The sequence below is a fragment of the Setaria viridis genome, chromosome 2 (assembly GCF_005286985.2).
Source record: "Setaria viridis chromosome 2, Setaria_viridis_v4.0, whole genome shotgun sequence".
Classification (NCBI taxonomy): domain Eukaryota; kingdom Viridiplantae; phylum Streptophyta; class Magnoliopsida; order Poales; family Poaceae; genus Setaria; species Setaria viridis.
In genome coordinates, this window is record NC_048264.2 from 42556583 (window position 1) to 42577486 (window position 20904).

A 20904-nucleotide genomic window follows, 5' to 3' on the forward strand; every position below is an offset into this window, starting at 1 on the left:
AGAGCAAGAGGTTTCATGTTGGGCAAGTAGACGAATCTGCCTTGTGGAGTTGAAGTAATCACTAGGCCCCGTTGTGGACCTGATAAAAGAGTCTCCTCGTCTGGATCCGAGTAGTAGTCGGGGTCCTCGATCATATCCGAGTTGGATTGTGATCTGGACAGGGTAGCTTGGTAGACAACACCTGTGTTTCGAAGTCCGAACGGGAATCGACTTGGATCGTAGACCGATTCGCACGATGGCTTAAGTGCCAGCTCATGGTAACCAATCCGACTAGCGAGAGAAGTCGAGTTGTACTCGGACTCGTCCCCCCATCCTCTGACTAGGTCAGAAATTGAAAATTTGCCAAATTTTTCGACGAGATCCTCCAGAGCTTGTCGCTGGAGGTCGATGGTGTGCTGCTTCTTCTCTAGGGCCAGTGTGATATGGCGGTGGAAGTTTCCAGCACCGTCTGCGATGCTAACTCAGGAGCCGAAGATGAACGACCCGCTTCGAACGCGACTGTTGGCTTGATGATGAATTGGGCCATCGAGTTCGCCGGTGGATTCTCAACGACCACCCCTACCTGGCGCGCCAGCTGTTGATGTTTAGACCCAGCAACCTATCGAGAGGGTGCCCGAGGTAGTGTTTAATGCGTGGGGCTCGTCGAGATCAGAAACTCGAAGGTGAACTCGAACACACGATTTAGACAAGTTCGGGCCGCTAGATTTCGTAATACCCTATGTCCTGTGTGTTGGTTGTATTGAATTGCTTTGGAGGGGGTCCCTACCTCGCCTTAGATTGCTGGGGGTAGGGTTACATGTCAGTTGATTACAAGAATACTAGTCGGATTCGACTAGTGAGTCCTACTCTAATTGCTACGAGTAGTTTTCTAATCCTCGACTAGTTCCTATCTTGCCGCGTAGACCACGTTGTCCAGCACCGTAGTCTCCATGTCTGACACGTCTCGGTGTCTAGCCTTGTATCTTAGACTTTCCAAACCTTCTGGTGGGCCCATAGATGTATGTACGACATGCACCATGGGCACAAGGCTGCATGGACCATTTCAGAGAAGCCCTAGAGGAGTGTTTCCTGACTGATCTAGGATTTGTAGAGGATCCATACACTTGGAGGAACAATAATCATAACAGTGATGGCTACATACGAGAGAGACTGGATTGTGCAGTTCCGGATAGAGCATGGTGTGCTAGGTTTTTGAGCTTTCGTGTGATCAATGGTGAACCTAGACACTCTGACCATAGGCTTGTTATGATGATCACAGAAGAGGAGGATGCAAGTTACAGAAACCCACCTGCTCCACATTTTCGCTTCGAAGCTAGCTGGACAAAGGTGGATAATTGTGCAGCAATTGTTGAGAATGCATGGAAACTCACTATGAATGCAAGGAATGGTAAAGTGCAGGATGCTCTTAGAGAGGTTGCTACAAACCTTTCGGATTGGAGCAGGAATATCTTTGGGTAATCTTGAGAAGAGAATCAAACGAGCTCGACGTGCTCTGGAGGAGTGTAGGAAGAGCTCTCTAAATGCACAAAATGTAGCCAGGGAGGAAATTCTAAAATATAAATTGGAGAAATTGGAGGAGCAAATAGAACTCTATTGGAAACAACGTGCACATGCCCATTGGTTAGAAAAGGGAGATCGTAATACAAAGTATTTTCAACAATACGCATCGGAAAGAAAGAAGAGGAATAAAATTAAAAGGTTAGTGAAGGAGGATGGGAGCTTCAAGGCAGAGATGACAGGGATGGTCACTTATATCACTGATCATTATAAAAATCTTTTTGAATCCCATGCAGTCGATAGAATTGATGACCTGCTACAACAAGTTAATCCAAAGTATCGCAAGAGATGAATGATATGCTGCTAAAAGAGTTCAGCAATGATGAAATTAAACAAGTTTTGGACAGTATTGGTGATCTGAAGGCACCTAGAGCTGATGCCATGCCAGCCTTGTTTTACAAACAATATTGGGATATCATTGGGGATGACATTACAAAGGAGGTGAAAAAAAATTTTACGAGGGAGAAATGCCATGTGGATGGAATGACACTATTGTTGTGCTAATACCAAAAGTGGAAAACTCAAAAAAGGTTAAAGACCTGAGGCCTATCGGTCTGTGCAATGCGGTGTACAAAATTGCATCAAAGGTAATTTCAAATCGACTGAAAATGATCTTGTCCGAGGTTATCTCCCTAAACTAGAGTGCCTTTGTGCCTGGCCAGCTCATAACAGATAATGTACTTTTAGCTTATGAATTTACTCACTTCCTACAAACAAAAAGATCTGGTGTAGATGGTTATGCAGAAGTGAAATTAGACATGAATAAAGCATATGGCCGAGTGGAATGGTCTTTTTTGGAAAAAAAATGACGATGAAATTGGGTTTTGCAAGAAGATGGGTGGATATTATAATGAGATGTATTTCTAAAGTTTCTTACCGCATCATCATAAATGGTTAGCTTACTAAGGAAATTTCACCAAAACGTTGTTTGAGACAAGGTGACCTCTATCTCCTTATTTATTCCTAATTTGTGCTGAGGGTTTTTCTGCCTTGTTGAATGCAGCTAAAGCTAATTGTTTCTTAACTGGTATAAGGGTTTGTTAAGAGGCACCGAGCATCAACCACCTTCTGTTTGCAGATGACTCACTGCTACTTCTGAAAACTGATGATCAAAGTGCACATCATCTGCAAAATATTCTCACCTTGTATGAGGAATGCTCAGGGCAAACTATCAACAAAGATAAATCATTGGTGATGTTTAGCAAGAATACTAAGGCAACTGACAAGCTTTAGTTAATGGCAGTCCTGGGAATTGCAACAGAGGCAAGAAATGATAAGTATTTGGATCTTCCAGTTTATATGGAAAAGCAATAGCAAAAACTTTTGCATATTTGAAAGAAAGGGTCCAGCAAAGAATTCAAGGCTGAAAGGAAAAGCTGCTTTTAAAAGCTGGCAAAGAGATCCTAATCAAGGCCATAGCGCAGGCGATCCCCACATACACAATGTCCTATTTTGACCTCACCAAAACCTTACGTGATGAAATCAGTATGATGATTTGTAGATATTGGTGGGCACAACAAGATAAAGAAAATAAGATGCATTGGTTGTCCCGGGATTTTGTATCAAGGAAAAAAGAAAGGGGGTTTGGGATATAGAGATCTCCACCTTTTTAATTTGGCAATGTTAGCAAGGGAAGCATGGAGATTACTGATGAATCCCATATTCTTTATGTGCCCAGGTCCCGCGAGCAAAGTATTTTGAGAATGGCAAATCACTTGACGTGACAGAAGCTCAAGGCATCTCATACTCCTGGAAAAGCATTGTTCGCGGCATACAAGCACTAAAGGAAGGCTTAATTTGGAGGGTTAGTGATGGATCACAAATAAATATTTGGTTAGATCCTTGGTACCGAAAGGTGTGATGAGAAGGCCAATCACTCCTCGAGGGCATAACATCTTGGCAAAGGTTTCAAAACTTATTGATCCATTAACAGGGGACTAGGATAAAATTCTAATCAAAGATGTGTTCTGGGAAGAGGATGTGAAGCATATCCTTGCAACCCGAGTAAATAATAATATGGAGGATTTTCTTGCATGGCACTATGACTCAAAAGGGCTATTTTCAGTAAAATCGATGTATCACACTTTGGAGGAGAAGCGGGAGCGGCAGGCCACAAGACAGAGAGGTGAGTCATCGTCACCTTCAGCAACTGCAAATCAGATAGAGTGGGGAAGAATATGGAAAATGGAATGTCCTCCCAAGATCAAACATTTTTTATGGCACCTAACGCATAATAGTCTGCCTCTGCGGATGAATATTAAAAGAAGAGGCATTGATGATGTTGACACCCGCTGTCCAGTGTGTTTGAGGATGGATGAAGATGGTAGCCATTGTTTTTTTTTAAATGCAAATTCGTGCGCAAATGTTGGCAGATGATGAACCTAGAAGGTGTGATGCTGAAATTAGTAGACATAAAAGATGCCAAGGAGGTAACAAATTGTATCCTATCTATGGAGGACGAAAACAAATATGAGATCATGATCCTAATGCGGTTATGGTGAGATCCAAGAAACAAAGTTAATGCTGGTGAACAGAGAAGAATAGTGGAAGAAGTAGTGCACCAAGCAAGAAACAAGACATAGGAGGTTTGTACTATGCTAAACAAAATAGTTGAGAAGCATCATAAAAAAGTGCAGAGATGAAATCCACCTCTGGAGGAAGTTCTCAAAGTTAACATTGATGAAGCTTTCCTCATGGAGCAAAAATCGGGAGGATGGGGCTTCATTGTTAGAGATGTTGATGGCAATGCAGTAATGGCGAGAGCAAGGGGATTAGAATCAATTCATGATTCTTTTTGTGCAGAGGCTCAAGCTTGCCTTAAGCTCTAACGGCCATCTCAGCTCAAGGTATGACGAGAATTCAGTTGGAAAGCGATTCTTCAAACCTATTCACCGCTTTGGAGTCAAGGGTTTGATCAATACGTTGCTTATGGAGGCACGTCAATTTATTCAACTAGATTTTGTGTCTGTTGAAATTTCTTTTACCCCACGATCTTCTAATCTGTGTGCACATGAATTAGCTCATTCTAGTCTGAGTTGGGATCCGGATCAGTCATGTGTTTGACTTGATCCCCCGGATTTTCTAAAGTTTTTGGCAGTTCGTGATTGTACTGAACCTCGGACAGATGAATAAATAAAGAGAGAATTTCTTATTTGACACTAGAAAAAGTACTCGTTCCTTTCGTGGCCCTCAGAAAATTTTCGTTCCCTATTTGATACCGAGTTCAACTTTCATTCCTTATATAACACTCTGTTGGATTTTCCATCCGTGAACCGTTAAATGCCCTGTGAAAAGACGACATGTGAGCCCTACCACCCTTCTCCCTCCTTTCCTCTCCTTCTCCCTCTGCTCTACACCGGCCTGCCGGCTGTCGTGCCCCCGCGGGAGGTCGAGCCCGTCAGTCGCCAGGCCCCTTGGGAGGCCGCGCGCCGCCAGCCGCCGTGCCCCGCGGGAGGCTAAGCCCTGCACTGCGCCTTGTGCACGCGCTTCTAGTCCAGCGCCTGGCACGCGTGGGACTAGTAGTTGGCGGCGCCGCACACAGAGCACCGCTGGAACTCGTGCCGCCAGGTGTCGCGCCGCCCGCACCGGACGTGCGAGCATAGCCGGAGCTTCGCGCCGTCGCCCGTGCCAGCGCCAGGCTTCTTCGCGACCGCCGAAGCTCCGTCGCCCGTGCCAGCGCCAGGCTTCTTCGCGGCCGCCACCTGGGCACCATGGGAGGCCCACCAGTTGACCATGAACTGGTTCGCCACGTGGGGCTCCGCCTCAGGGATGCTCCAACCGAAGTCCAAGAGGAGCGAGCAGCCGCCGGCGCCCACGGCCGCTGCTGCCGCGGCACCGAGCAGGACCGTGGCGGTGAAGGGGTGGCGCGATGCGGCAGCCGCAGCAAGCGCGAGCGCTGGCGGCCACCAGGAGGCGTCGGCCCTCGGCGGGGTCGCGCCGCACTTTGTAGTCATCCTGGAAGCGCGCGCACAAGGTGCATTGCGGGGCTCAGCCTCTCGCGGGGCACGACGGCCTCCCAAAGGGCCCGGTGGCTGACGGGGCTCGACCTCCCGTGGGGGCATGGCAGCCGGCAGGCCGGTGTGGAGCAGAGGGAGAAAGAGAGTTGAGGAGGGCGAAGGGTGGTGGGGCTCACAGGAGCAAAATCGTCTTAACGGTTTGTGGATGGAAAATTCATCAGTATATATGAGGAATGAAAGTCGAACTCGGTGTCAGCTAGGGAACGAAAAAAAAATTTAGAGCCACGAAACAGGTAATTTTTCTAGTCTTTCTCTCGTAAATAAAAAAATATTTTCAGAAAAAAAACCACAGTCCATTGCATTCAGCAACCCGTAGAGTTTCCTATCCTATCACTACAAGCAATCAATCCAGCTCTCTCAAAAAAAAAAAAGCAATCAATCCTCCTCCGACGAGGACGTCGACGAAGACGAGAAGGACGACGAGGACGAGGAGACCGAGAGCGACCTCCGGTAGCGGTAGCGGTAGCGGTGGTACAGCGCCGCGTCGGGCGCCCGCGCCACCCACCCGCCGCCGCGGCCGGACCCCGGCACGTAGTACTCCGGCAGCGGCAGGCAGAAGAAGGCGAAGAGGGAGTCCCCCAGGCGCCCGAGCTCCCGCGCGGGCGGCACGAGCAGCGCGCGCAGGACCTCGTCCGCGCGCACCCGGCGACGCCCCGGGGGCTGGCACAGCTCCGCCGGCGCGCGCGCCGCCGCTGCAAGGAGCGCGGCGCTGAACACCATGAACCCCTTTGGTTCTGTCCCTCGCGCCCCCGGCTGGTCGGATGTTTCGGATTGGTTTTTTCCGTCGCGTTGTCGCGTGTGGTGTGTGATTTGGGCGCGGGTTTTTATTAATTTTGGTGGCGTGGAGTGCGCGGGTGGAACCGTGGAAGGAAGCGCGCGGGAAGTTTTTACGGCCGCGGCCGTGGGGGGTGCCGTGCGGCGAGGAAACACAAGGGCCAGGACCCAGGACTCCAGGAGCCCTACCGGTCGTCGCTCCCGCCGCCGCGCGGGCTGGCCGCTTTGGTCGTTTTCCCGTGCGACGTGTGCAGCGCCTCCCAAATTGTAAGTTGTTTTAATTTTTTTAATTCAAAATATCTCAAGTTTGATCAAATTTATATAATAAAATACTAATATTTATGATACCAAGTAAATACTATTTAATTTTTTATTAAATATATTTTCATAGTATATCTATTCGGTACCATAAATTTGTATAATGGAACGGAGGAACAATTTAGAATGGAGGGAGTAGCATGTGACAGACGGCAGAATGGAGTCCTGGCAGCCTGCCACATACAACACGCGGATGTTTCAGTTTCATCGTGCAGATACTGAAATCCTCGCACGGTGTCCAGCTCGGCACTGCAGAACACCGAGTATCAGAAGATAACTTCTCTTAGCATTAGTTGCACCTTCCCCGACAATAATTGCCACATCCATACTACCCAAGTGGCTATCAGCATTGCATTACACGTAAACTACTCCACAAGTCAAAAGAGATTAGGAACAATATAGGCTCATCTGAATGCCATTGCACAGAACTAGTGCCAGAGGAAGTAATCAAAAGAGATTAGGAACAATCTAGGCTCATCTGAATGCCATTGCACAGAATGACAGAACTAGTGCCAGAGGGAAGTAACGAAAGAAAATAAGATGGCATTGGAATCAATCTACATAAGACATAACTATGGGAACACCACTGCCAGCGCCTTTGACTTATTCTGTGCTAGCCTTATATAAATCTTCCCCAAAGATTGCTTCACGGATTCAGCTACTCGTGCAGGAAGCCTTTCTCCTCAAGGTAAGTAACCACCTGCCCCACCATGTCACAAAGTGGGGGGCATACACCGTCCACTTCCTTGATCTCAATCTGCAAGAAAACCAAGAAAGTCAAACAATTGTAGTTGTTGACCACAAACAAACAATAGGAACTTGATGTCAACATAGAAAATAATCAAATCTGGTTTCCTTCTAATACCAGGATGAACAATTTTTCAATTTGATGCTTCTAGAACACCTTATAGTAAAAATCATTTTTATGCTTTCGACTTGTGTTGGGGAGTAGACACGATAATAACCTTAACATCTAACATTTCCTAGACACAACTGTCCTATAATAACAACTACATAGCCCGTTGCACCTACACAATTGATTTATTTTGCATAAAAGGAAATGATGAACATGCACTTCTCTTCCTAATCCAATCAATTTCCTATGACATTCAATCTTCATAGTTTCAGTAAGGCAACCAATTTGATATGGACCAGAAGGAACAACTACATTAATGCCTTAATAATACACACTTCAACATGTGAAGAATGGCAAGAAATCTGAACCATCGTGTACCTCGCAATTCAGGGGAGCTTCGTAGGGGTCATCGATTCCAGTAAAACCTGCAGTAAACCATGATTAAGCAATAACAAACTCTATACGAGTTAACAAAACAGGTTAAATAGAATGTCATGAAGACAGTTGACATAATAAATGGTGAACTAGAACCAGCAAAATAAAGATAAGTCTGCACATAAACAAAGTTGCAGTGAAAACATAGATTCTTAAGCTTACAGAAGACAAGGCTTACTCATTTTCCTTTTTTTTCCATTTCTCAACTAGAGAACTCCTCCTAAACTTACAAATGGACATATAGACACCTGAAAAGAAAACCTTTAGAGGCTGGGGCCCTAGCATGCCCTGACGGTTGACCTATAACTCCACGGTCCAGGTCAGGGACTAGAATCCACTCCCAAAACAAAACAGCTCAACTGATTTTGGTTCAGCATTTAGAAATACGCAACATGACCCATGTGCAGCCAAATGTGAAATAACAGCATAGTGGTAGAATATAACCTAAAAAGAACGCTTAAACACATGCTAGGTGTACCATCGCTACACAGTGTGACCAAGGAATCAAATGGAAGAATCTAAACACTGTAGATGGTAAAATAAAATATCCATCCTCGCAGTATATGCAACATCTAAATTTGTGCTTTGTTGTGAAATCATATTGGCATTAAGGTGCTGCTTTCTCAAAACAAGCATAATTTGACTCGAGTAGTATTTTTAATTCTTCAAATCAGGCTGTGCTTCTAACCTTACAAACAAGCCAGAAATGTGATTTATAATGTAAAGCATTAAGTATGATCAAATTTTGCTCAGCAGGACATGCTAAATTGAAGCATTAAACTCTCTAAATTATTTCCATTCTGGACACCAAGCATTATATGAACCTCACCCTTTATTTTTCCTGCACGAGCAAGCTTATAAAGACCCTTTGAATCCCTTGCTTCACACAATTCCAAGGACATGTTCAAGAAAACCTGCAAAAGTTCACAGGTGTTTGGTGGTAAAACTCATGGGATAGCTAAGTTCACTAAAGACAAAACAAATAAAATGGATCCCTTACTTCCACAAAGCTACCATCAGACAACAAAGCACGGCAAGCTTCACGGTCTCTCCTATACGGAGATATCAAACTTGCAATACATACAAGGCCCGCATCTGCAAATAACTTTGCCACTTCACCTGTCCAAAATAGTTGAAACTGTCAATTACACAAGGCTAGAAAGTATTAAATAATGGCACAAGAAGGACTCTGTTCACCATTGTTTCCTCATGGGAGTTTCATTAAGTTCAATGCAAACATTTCTGTGTTCAGGAGACACTTACCAACTCTCCTTATATTTTCAGCACGATCTTCAGCTTTAAAGCCAAGATCCTTGTTTAGTCCATGTCTTAAGTTATCACCATCAAGAACGTATGCAAGCTTCCCTCTTGTATGGAGCTCTCGGCCTAATGTACATGCCAAGGTACTTTTACCTTGACAAAGGTAATGCAGAAAAAAAAACAAAATTAGATTAAAAATACAGGACGCCATTTTTTTAAAAAAAGGCAAAGTTTCAATTGAAAAAAAATAGTGATTATTGGAAATCTATCATTTACAAGTTGTCATTCTTCGTAAGAACAGAAATAGTTTCTGATATAGTGCCCATTTGTTAATCTAAGTCCAGAAGATAGTGTGAACAGAAAATAGGATAATATCAGCAAACATAATGGATGTCCACCATACAAATAGTAAAATTTTACATTACAGTGCTATTTGAAACATTGTAGGTTTGCCGTTTAACAACCTTGAAGATATTTGGTCAAATGCATGGGAACTAAAGAAAGGTCATGAGCAATTTGTCCAAGCCAAAATACATGGTCATTTTTAATTACAACAATAACAACTTGACCATCTATCCAGTCAAAACAGGTTGACCATCTAGATTTGAGAACAGAGCTGAGAGCTGAACTAAATTTCCATAAAACTAGCAATTCTTGACCAGATTTTTACTAGCATAGAATGCACAGAAGCAAGAGAGAAAAGGTTCAAAAATTACCTAAGAGGCAATAACAGTGTGATCCGTTCAATTACTTAAAAACCATGAAGGCATCAGGAATTTTACTCTAAAGTCTACAATGAAACCAAGAGTGGTTACAGCTTTTGGCCTAAACTGATTTTAATAGAATCCGATGATATATAAAACAGTTCATGTGATAGTACAGAAATCTAAGTCCATGCAGGCGACAGTATACAGCAACAAAGCCCAACAAGAGACAAACAAAGAGGACATAATAATATATAATGTAGGAACTAGGAAGAGTCACTGACTGCAGTTGATATTATCCACACTTCAAGAATTTAAAGATTGATTGACAAAGCAAGAAGCAGACAACAAACCAGATTGAGAGAAAGGGAGCCTTAGTTACCTGAACCACTAAGGCCTGTAATCCAGACAACACAACCTTTCTGCTTGAGTAGCTTCTGACGATCAGCCTTGCCAACTGCGCAATCATGCCAGAAGATATTTGATGACTTTGGCACAGTGGATGACATTTTTGAAGCTTTCTCCTCAACTACTGTGTACAAATACAATCATTTAGACAACAAGAAAGGCTCCAATTCTTTTCAAGCAAATTAAAAAACATGCAATCTGATTACCAGCGAAATTACTATATTCTTTTCTTAATTAGTAGAAGCTCTTTATTGCGTGTTTCATAAACGATTACAGAATTGGTTGCCACTGAGCATTTTTGTACAAATCAATTGGGCTGTTCTTTCGAATTCCTGAGTCAAAAATTGCAATAGTAAATAGGACGCATGGGGGATCATGTTGGTTATAAGCTGGACAAACCCTAAACAAATTGCAACAGTGTGGCTGACCACCTATCCTCACTCCCGTCGCATTTGAATTGTCTTAAACCCCCTGTCCTTCTCTTCCTATAGACTTGACTCACCCACCTCAATCCCCACTCAGCCCCTCACCTCCCATCACCGCCTCACTGTCACCCTTTAGCTCTGCTACTGAATCCCTTTCGGACTTCTCTACCAAGCTAGCGGCCTGGAGACCACGGCAGCGATAGACCACCTCCTCGGTCCTCACAGCCGCGTAAAAATGTCCGCCACAGTCGCGCTCGAGATAGAGGCCGATACCGGAAAGACGCCTTTCGGCCCCAACTCGAAACGATCAAGTGTAAAAAAAAATCGCGGGAAGAAAAGGAAATATGATCATGGGTTCTACTAGTCCGTCGAAATGGAACAAAATCTGGAATTTCGCCTAATTCACACGCACCCGAGTCCCCCGATCGGGCGAGTGGCGCCCACATTGGATCGAAACAGCGAAGAGGAAACAGGGGAGGAGAGGCGGCTACGTGCCTAGACTGACCTCCTGCGTGCTCCTGAATCGATCGGTCGCCGGTGCATTCGACGAGGGGGCGTCTGTCGAAGCCTCCGTCGCCTGTTACCCTCGTCCCAGTCCCGGCGGCTTGGGATCTCGGAAGGCGGGGGCGGGGCGGAGGCAACCCTAGATTCGCGACGGGGCTCTGGTTCCGGTGCGCGGCCGCGAGGCGCGAGCAGCGGCCAGGGGAGGGAAAGGTACACCCACCAGGCCACCACCGCTGGAATTGGCACGCGGATCGCGAGGGCACCACCACCACCCCGCGCGCCGCGGTGCGGTGGAGGAGGATGCTAACGGGAGGCGGGCCGGGTGGGCGCGCCGCGAGGCGTGCCGCTCGTGGGGCGTCCATGGGGCGGTGGTGGGGCTCAGTAGCTGACTGACTGACTGGTGGCGCCGACGTGTCCTCAAAAGAAAGGGGCCTTTTGTTGCTGACGCCGTGGCCACGTAGGCTCCAAGGCCCGCCCGCACTATTTTTTCGGCTCAGTTCGGCAAATTTCAGATATTGATTTTTCAATTGCTGTATTGATCCAATATCAAACCAAAGAGCTATTGCAGTATCATTAAAAAGCGTTGATAAAACCAAGTAAGTGTAAAGTATTTTAGCCAGAAATATTTTGAAAAATATTTTCCGACCTTCTCTTTCCTGTATACCTGCAAACTTTAGTGCAAATGCAACTTCGGAATGCACAATATCAATAGCATCTCTAAAATTTTATCACTCGCATGCCACTTTGAATTGTGGACTTGTTATCTCAGTCTCAGCCCATTCAGGAGGCATAGGCATTTTTTTAAGCAACGATGATGGAACGTACTAATAAAACAATTATGATGCAGTCCTAGGATCTTTTGGATAGTCCAGGTAGCTCCAGCACAAATTGAATCAGCCGACCATCTTGCCAGCACCATTATGCTAGCGCTTGGCCATCACAATATCTCTACAAATATCACTTTGGTCCTAGAAACAGTATGAAAATCACCGTATCCTAAGTCCAAATCTGTAAATAATGGTTTTATCCAAAACAATGAAAACTTGGTACTTTAGGACCTGTTTGTTTGGTATGACTCCAACTCTGGGTGGAGCTGCCCCACTCTAAAACTTCAGGTGGAGCCAGCTTCACTCCAGAATTCCAAAACTAAAATGGGATGTTTGGCTAGATGGGTGCCTCCAGCTCCAAAAGGAGGATCTTTTTGGATGGATTGTCACTTTTACCCTAACCCATGACCCCACTTGTCATTCGGTCACACATTATCTTTTCTTCGGGACGCTCGCCGTCGCGGCGTTGCTCGTGCTCGTCTCCTTCGACGCGCGCGCATGGCAGGGCCGTCTACTCCGCGTCCTCGACCTTAGCTCGTCACTCCATGGCCCCAGCTCCTGCTCGCCTTCTTCACGGGGCTCCTACCACCGCCGCCGAGGCGCTCCGCCTCCCGTTCTTTGGCCGAGCCGCCATGCTCCCACCGCGCCGCCGCACCATGCTATGCCTCGCGTACCCACTCGTCGCGTATGGCATCGTCGAGCCGGGGATGCTCGCCACACCGGCCGCCGTCGTGGCGTACCCGGGCCACCTCTGGCACGCCGTGGATGGCCTCGTTGGATAGGGGCAGCGGCCGGCCGGTGGCGCGCCCGACGGGGCCCACGGGGGAGCTCGCGCGGCCAGGAGGGGCTCCGGCGGCCGGTGGCGGTCGGCGGGGCTCGAATTGACGACGGCAGGGAGGGGCTAGGCGGCCAGGAGGGGCCAGGCGACCGGCGGCGGGGAGCAGTCACGCGTGAAGGCAGGCGCAAAACAGAGCAGTCACGTGTGAAGGAAATAGGCTTGGGGTCTGGGGGAATAGAATCGAACTGTTTTCTCTGTAACCAGTGGTATTGGTAGGTAATTACCCACCAACTCCACGAGGAGGTTGAAAAGAGGGGGCTTTGGAGCTGCAAAAGAGGTGCTCCAAAACTCCACCCCAATTTGCACCACAGCTCCATGAAGTTATCAGCTTCATGGAATTTTGGAGCTGGGTGTTAGGCTGAAACTTTTGCGGGAGTTCTAGAGTGTAACCATACAAACAGGCCATTAAGATCCACTTAATACCTCATTTGCTAAGAAAGTCAAATGTCAGTTGTCCGAACTCCGAAGGAAAAGCCTAGCGTCTTCGATAAATCCATAATATCGAGAGAGTGAATTTTAAGAAATGCATCCAGTAGAAAACTTGGGTGTAGGTGGAATGATGGTTTTATAAATATGTATATATATTGTTTTATTTGTTAAATGGAAGAACTGACTAGGGAGCAGAAGAAACTTGATCTTTCCGCTTTTCCATTAAATAGGTATTTTAGAGCAACTCTAAGAGTCTCTTAAAAATTTCTTCCCTAAAATTATGTATTGGGGGCTCTACTAAAAATTTGTTTCCCCCAAATCATATCATGTCACAGCAGATCCCCAATAATAAACTCTCCAATACTTCAAAACTGACCACGTCAGCACGTATGGCCCCATGCCATCAGCTTCCCCCCTCATAATTTCTTTTGCATCGGTCATGAATACGTACGAGTGCTCTCTTCTTTTATCCATTCCTCCTTGACCGGTCGTCCTTATCCTGACTTTTTCCAGCCACGGGATGTTGTATCCTGCCGACTGCCATGTAGCTTCCTCCATCTCTTAGCGCTGCTGCTAGCTTGCTGCCTCGTCGTCGCCGCTGCCTAGCCGCTACGCCGCCACGCTAGGGACTAGCGCATCGGAAGCCCGCCAACCCCATGACTCCTCGCTCATGCGCCGCTCGAGCGCCTTGCTCATGCTGGCACCGTTGCCCGACCCCGCCCTAAAGGCCGCTCCGGAGGCAGCCAAGGCGGAAGGGTGGCGGCGTGCGGCTGAGCCTCGCCAAGCGGCTGCTGCTGGGGAGCCTCCTGGAGGACACGCTCACCACGGCGCTCACCGACGCGATCCCCAACTGCCTTCCCATCGCCATGAGCCCCTACCACCTACTCCCCGGTGCCGTCGCGCCAGCCGCCGAAGACCCCACGGCTGCCTCGGCTTGCTCGCTCACCGTCCTTCTGGTGCCATCACGTACGTCAGCTTTGGCACGGTCGTTGCGCCGCCGCCTGATGAGCTCCGCGAGCTTGCCTACAGGCTCGAGGCCAGCGGCGCTCCCTTCCTGTGGTCGCTGCAGGAGGACACGTGGCCGCTGCTCCCGCCGGGTTCCTGGACTGTGTCAAGGCGACCAATAACTCCGGCCGAATCCTCGTGCCGTGGGCGCCGCAGGCCGCCGTGCTGCGGCACCTGTCGGTGGGCACGTTCGTCACGCACTCTGGCTGGGGATCCATCGTCGAGGGGATGTCTGGCGGCATGCCCATGGCGATGATGGCCTGCCGCACTGCCACCCCTTCTTCGGGGACCAGCAGATGAACGCGCCTGATGTGGTGCGGGAAAGGAGTGCGGTGGGCGATTGGGGGAGGAGAGACCGCACGCAAATAAGCGGGGTGACGGGATTGCGATTGGGGTGGGCGAAAATATGCGGACGGTTTGGGTGAGCTGTTGGAGCGCAGTTTTTTTTCTCCCAAATTAAGTTATTAGGGGTAGTTTAGAGTGACTTTTGGAGTTGCTCTTAGTCAGCAAGTAACGGCTGAGAAAAAAATTTCCTGCTCCTTGACAAATCTCACAGGACAGCCTGCAAATATGTGTAAACAAAGAAAAATTTCATATTTAAAAATTGACATATTTGTGTTGTTGTTCTTATTTTCTCTATCATCTCAACAGTGGCAACGAAATAGCCATTTCTCTGCAACAATATTCCCATGACCAAAATAATTAACAAACACCCCCAACGAGGAACCTTATATAGTAGTTGACAACAACATCACAGTGATGCTTTTGGGATGGCTGAAAAAGTTAATGCTTACAATGCCGGTATGAGAGGAACAAAGTGAGGAACATAATTGATCAAGACACACCTGCAAGTAATCGGTGCATGCGAATCTGAAGTTGATGAACCAAGTTCTTGTGGTGCAAGCATGTCAGCTCCTGCATTAGTACAAAAGTCTAAATTAGTGTAAGACATCGGATATTACATGAGAGGTTCACAAGGACAGAGGCATCATGCGAAGAACTTCAAGACAATTATCGTGTAGTAGTTTCCATTTTTCTAGATATCTGAGTATAGCTTCCTACCTAAGTTGTTTGCAAATCTAATTCATGAAATGGAAAGTAACTAAAGATCCTATATTCTCAAAATACAACTGCCATTAATTTGTTATTACTTTATAAAAAACACATAATATATCCATATCGAGAAAGTAAATGATCGACTTGACCATTTTTGATAGAAATCATCATCTATATAAACTGGATCGGGGATGCACACATGATTTCAAAAGGTTGCTACTTAATAAAATTGCTAGAAGCTTTGGCTTGCAGTGTCAAAATATCATAGTTAGAGATATGCACCTTTCTTCTTCTCACACCAATCATTGTCTCAACATCACAACAGGTGTGTTCAAGTAATCCAATTATATGGAGATTTCCATGATTTTGTTACTATTGGCATGCACAAAATTGCTCTGTGTATGTAAACACTATGCTGATGTACAAATTAGCAGAGCAACAATACTCCTCCATATAAATCCATACTCTGTTAGTTTTCAGCTACAGCTATAGATTATCTAGAATTGTCAAGGAGAAGCAAAACAAAATGGAATTTTATGGCACAGTTATAAACTTATGCGGTGTAACTAAAGATCAAGCTAAGCCACACTGGGTAAATTTAGGAATGAGCTACAAAAAGGATGTCTTACAAACTGGGAAGACCATGGGTCAAAACACATGGATGCCTCACCATCCCATGTACAATTTTCTCTGATATCCATTTTCTCGTAGTTCAGTGACTCGATTCTCAGTGCCTATAGCAGTTCTCTCTCCACCGCTAACTTGCAAATAAAAAAACATTATCATAACCCATATAGTTTTCACATAAAAAAATCAAGTAAGCTAGCTAATGTTATTAAGGAAGTTCTGATCGGTACAAGAAGAACTTTGGATTGCTGCACATGAATGGCATAAAAGGAGTTGATGTTGTCAATCATTCTAAGCTGATCATCTAGAATTCTAGATGAAGGGAAATCAGGCATATTGTTAGACTGCAAACTCTAAGGTTGCATACACTTAAGGAACAAAACATGACCTACCGATGTAAGGAAACCTCTATTTTTCAATCTAATTTTTCAGGGAATTGATTGCGAGACATACATTTTGACACGTATTCGACATGTAGCCTCAAGATGTAACCTTGGCACTAAACTTAGTCTAGCAGCAAGCGAAGGAACGAAGGAAACATGTGAATTTCCCAGAATAATACCTTTATGAGCGATCAACAAACAGTGTCACATAGAAGACTACCAAACACAACACAAGAATAGAAAGATATAAAGTTAGAAGACTACCAAACACAACACAAGAATAGAAAGATATAAAGTTACCGACAGGTGAATTTCCCAGAATAATACCTTTATGAGCTATCAACAAACAGTGTCACATAGAAGACTACCAAACCAAACACAAGAATAGAAAGATATAAAGTTACCGACAGGAATATCATGAAACCATCAGGCATCAGGATAATTGTGTTTTCAAGTTGAAACAAACATATATAAGGGGGCTATAGATATGAAATCTCACAATGTGCTTCCACTGGGGTGGAAACAAAATAATTATGCTACAGTAGCAAAAAAAACAATCTAAACATTTGAGAAGCCATGATTGAGAATTATCCAATCCAAAGGCAAATTCAAGCCATAAAACTACAGCAACATTTACAACTGCAGCACTTAATCTCCAACTGTTGAAAATTGAGGTGGCCCTAATACCCACTAATCTGAAGACCTACACCTAGAACACCAACTCACTCTAGAGTCGGTCAGCCCTTTTAATTTTTAGTTACTTAGTGCGACGGGTCCTTTTGACAGCAGAGCCGCCTTCTCACTTCCAGGTGGTAGAGCCTACCAACAGATAAAGCTGACTTCCGGGTGGCAGAGCCAACCTACAATGAAGTCCAGACTCTTGTGATCCTGGATGACAGAGCCAACCTTCGATGGATCACAACTTATGCACTAAGTACTTAGAAACTATATGGTCCAACCGGGAGACTAACACTTATAAGAAACAGAACTTTATTAAACACAACAATATTACACAAGAGTGTACAACACCTTCTCTTTAGTGGCTAGCCTAGCATTCACCATTTACTTCTACCATACTCCACTCATCTACCATGCTCATGATTGAATGGCATGGCAAGGGTGGGGGCCTCTATTTATAGGCCAAGGGAGTTTATAGGATGATGGCATATGTCCCCCTTCTAGAGTTTTCACTAGACAAATATCTATATTCTACACTATTCTAATGTCTTCATGGCAACAACATCTAGTACCTTCATGAAAAATATCATGAATCATGAGTTGTGGGGCTCTAGAAGTTTGTATTGATTTCCTTCAACACCAACAATCTTCATCAAATAGCACTATTAAATTTTGTATCCAACATAACATATATACTGGTCCAAGGTGAGGTAATGTTTTTTAACTGGACCTTTTTATTCTCTCTTAATACAAAGATACGAAGCTCTCCTACATGTTTGAGAAAAAAAAATAGCCTGCTAAAAAAGATCAAATCGGTGAGGCTGACTGAAGACAACACACCTATATGAAATTTGAAGGAAAACTATAAAAATCAAATCGGTTTAGCAGCCTTCCATGTTTATCATGTCTGAATCAAATAACTAAAAAGGAATGAAAAGCAGTGCAAAAGCAATGCAATCACGCAGTGTTGCTTCCTTCTTATAATCTTGCATGAATTTGATGCTTGGAATTGAATAGAAGTAGAAAGATTTCAAGTGGCTTATGTGAACATATCATGAAGAAAATAGCTGTAAGACAAACCTAAGTGAGTTAAAGCAAGGGTAAATAGACCACAAGAAGTAGGAACCTCAAGGTTGCCAAAACAAAAATATTGTGTATTCTGTTTTGGCAGTTGAAGGTGATAGTCTGGGTGATTGTAAGATGACTCCAGGTGGATATGCAACGTTGCTTAATAAGGTAGTTTCTTGTAGTCTAATTTTATTCTCTTTTTATTCTTACTCTTGTTCTCTGACATCCCCTCTCTATTCAGTTAATCAGGTTTGGCCCTGTCACTATGGTCCTTGAGGGTGGCTACGGCTTGAATTTGCTAGCCGATCTATTTCTGCATGTGAATGTGCTCCTAGGTGGTAGGGAGTGACATCAACTCTGAAATGAAAAGCTTACCGTACGACACGACAGTAAATATGGTGACGGAGGTATGCATTTTGACATCATTGGATATATAAAATAGTATATTGGATTAGAATTCAGAAATTTCGGAAAAGAATGCCATGTCCTGTGGCCAATATTGTAGATAAAATTATGACAGAACATGCTAAACGAAATTCTTTGTTGCAGGTCAATTAATAAGATTTTTTCTGCTTTCATGCAGCCATTTACATCATTTGCATTGCTTTGCTTAGTATGCCAACAAAATCAGTTGCTAAAAACATCCCAACAGTAGTTACCAAAAGACTGACATATATAGGGGCGGATCTAGGGCCCGGGCTGGCAAGCTGGGGGTGCTGCAACACGGGTCTAGCCCATGTATTTGCCTACTATATATATGCCGTTGTGCGGCCTGTTCAGTTGGTTCTTAACTCTCTCTTGCATACAGAGGAACAGATTGTGGTTTAGCCCGAGGTCTAGCCCATTTCTGGGTCCGCCCCTAGGCATATATGCTATGACAAATAGCTCTAAGATACCTGTAATCTCATTTTAGGACTAGCAATTATGCAATACTTCTTATCCTGGAAATAAACACCAAATATGTGTAAAATGCATGATGCTGACAGAATCCTAAAGTTTCATGCTAACATATGGTTAAATGCAGATAAATGATTCAGAGTTTTTGCCTTCTCGATATAAAGAATGCAAATACATCACTTTTTTTTGTTTTTTCAATTGTGTTTTCTTGAAAGGAAAGTTACTTCCTGTTAGCTATGCATATATCGGTTCCATGCTTATAGCTTGCAGTTCATCATTGATTAAAGAACTGTTTGGTGAACTTTTGACCCTACAAAGCCTTGTACTTTGAGATGATGTTTGCAGAATAAGTAGCCCAGAGGAAAATAAAACAAGAAAAGATAATACTTGTAAATGTTGTGATTGTAAATCTAAATGTTTGCTTTATCAACAAAGAAAGCAGAGGCGGCTCTAGAGGGGGCTGCTAGTTTGTGGATTAGTGATAAGAATATTCTGCTAGGACTTGTGGTTTTCATTTTTATTTAATCACAAAATAAAATAAAGTTTGTTTTTATTGGTTTGCAGACGCGTCAAACACATAAACCTTTTTTGGATCGTGAAGAAATTACATCAAGGAGCATACCATTCACAAGAGACGTAAAGGTAAATACGGCAGTTTGTATATTTCAGTAGATGGGAAGGCGTGTCTAACTTTATTAATTATGTTTGCAATATAATATACTTAAAATTCAATTTTTTTGGTTTACTGCTATAAAATTTTGGAATTCGCCAAAGACATTATGCAAAAGGAACAAGGATCATAGATCTGACTCCTGTAATTCTTTTTAATACCTTTTGGTTTTCGTGACGCACAGGGTGGAAGAAAAGTCTGATCTTTTGTTAGCCAAGAAACTCGATGCGATACTTTGTATATAGACTACTTCTTCCTTTCCCAGCATTTGCTCCCTGACTTAAGACATGGATAGTCATTACAATACTTGTGTATAGGGTGGTTGTACTTCTTGCACCAATGCATTCCGAGTTACGGGCTGTTAGTATCATTCCTACATATGTGGTCATGTGGAGTATGTAGGCTCAAGAAACAGAAAGCGGATTTTTGCCCTTGTTCCCGAAAACCTGGATACCGTAAAGCATCCAAGATGATTGTAAGGTTTTTCGTTAGGGTAATAACTGCTACATGAGTTGATTGCGTGGGTAAACCTGTTGACTTGTCCCGTGTTTGTTTCAACTCTTCCGTACTCGAGCGAATACCGTGTTTGGTCTACCCACTGTCACTGCCTGTTTGCCCATTTCACACCCGTCCCCAACTGCGAACTGGTGGTGGTGAGTAGGAATAGCTCGCCCCCTCACCAACTGGTGGTGCCCTCCATCTCCTGCAGTCCTGCCTATGCCTAGTAAACCCAAGATCAAAAGCTTAGGGGCTGTTTGGATACCTAGGCATGTTTGATGCTAATTAGAAGTATTAAAACGTAGGCTAGTGATAAAAAATAATTGCATAAATGAGGGCTAATTCACGAGACGAATCCATTAAGCCTGATTAGTCCATGATTAGCGCATATGATGCTACAGTAAACGCGTGCTAATCATGGATTAATTAGGTTTGATAGATTCGTCTCCTGAATTAGCCATGACTTATGCAATTAGTTTTGTAATTAGTTTATGTTTAGTTCTCTTAATTGGCATCTAAACATCCGATGTGACCCGGGCTAAACTTTAGCCCAAGGATCCAAACACCCTGTATCATGTACTCGGAGGATGACGAACATAATTGAGAGGTGCGTGGGTGTTCACAGATGTATCACCATCCATGTGGCCGCCATCCATGAACGGTTCCAGCAA

At 44.6% G+C, this 20904-nt stretch overlaps 2 protein-coding genes and 1 pseudogene across 6 annotated transcripts; 1 reads left to right on the forward strand and 2 right to left on the reverse strand.

The window, feature by feature from the left end:
• Window positions 1-5695: 5695 nt before the first annotated feature.
• Window positions 5696-6581, reverse strand: LOC140221731 (uncharacterized). The gene has a single exon (XM_072291595.1). It carries the CDS (start codon window positions 6291-6293, stop codon window positions 5949-5951), a length of 345 nt encoding a protein of 114 aa, XP_072147696.1. The 5' UTR covers window positions 6294-6581; the 3' UTR covers window positions 5696-5948.
• A 471-nt stretch (window positions 6582-7052) lies between these two features.
• Window positions 7053-11634, reverse strand: LOC117845360 (adenylyl-sulfate kinase 3). Of its 5 annotated transcripts, XM_034726379.2 has the most exons (8): window positions 11259-11634; window positions 10303-10452; window positions 9220-9369; window positions 8957-9075; window positions 8786-8870; window positions 8135-8204; window positions 7900-7946; window positions 7053-7422 (listed from the first exon to the last, which is right to left on the reverse strand). In XM_034726379.2, the coding sequence occupies exons 1-7, from the start codon at window positions 11617-11619 to the stop codon at window positions 7928-7930; spliced, it is 954 nt and encodes a 317-aa protein (XP_034582270.1). In that variant the 5' UTR covers window positions 11620-11634; the 3' UTR covers window positions 7053-7422; window positions 7900-7927. The 5 variants fall into 5 exon arrangements, with proteins under 5 accessions (XP_034582270.1, XP_034582269.1, XP_034582268.1 ...); XM_034726378.2 differs by lacking the exon at window positions 8135-8204 and having other exon boundaries at window positions 10303-10449; XM_034726377.2 differs by lacking the exon at window positions 8135-8204.
• Window positions 11635-12629: 995 nt separating this feature from the next.
• Window positions 12630-14781, forward strand: LOC117844447 (anthocyanidin 3-O-glucosyltransferase-like; annotated as a pseudogene).
• The last annotated feature ends 6123 nt before the right edge of the window (window positions 14782-20904 follow it).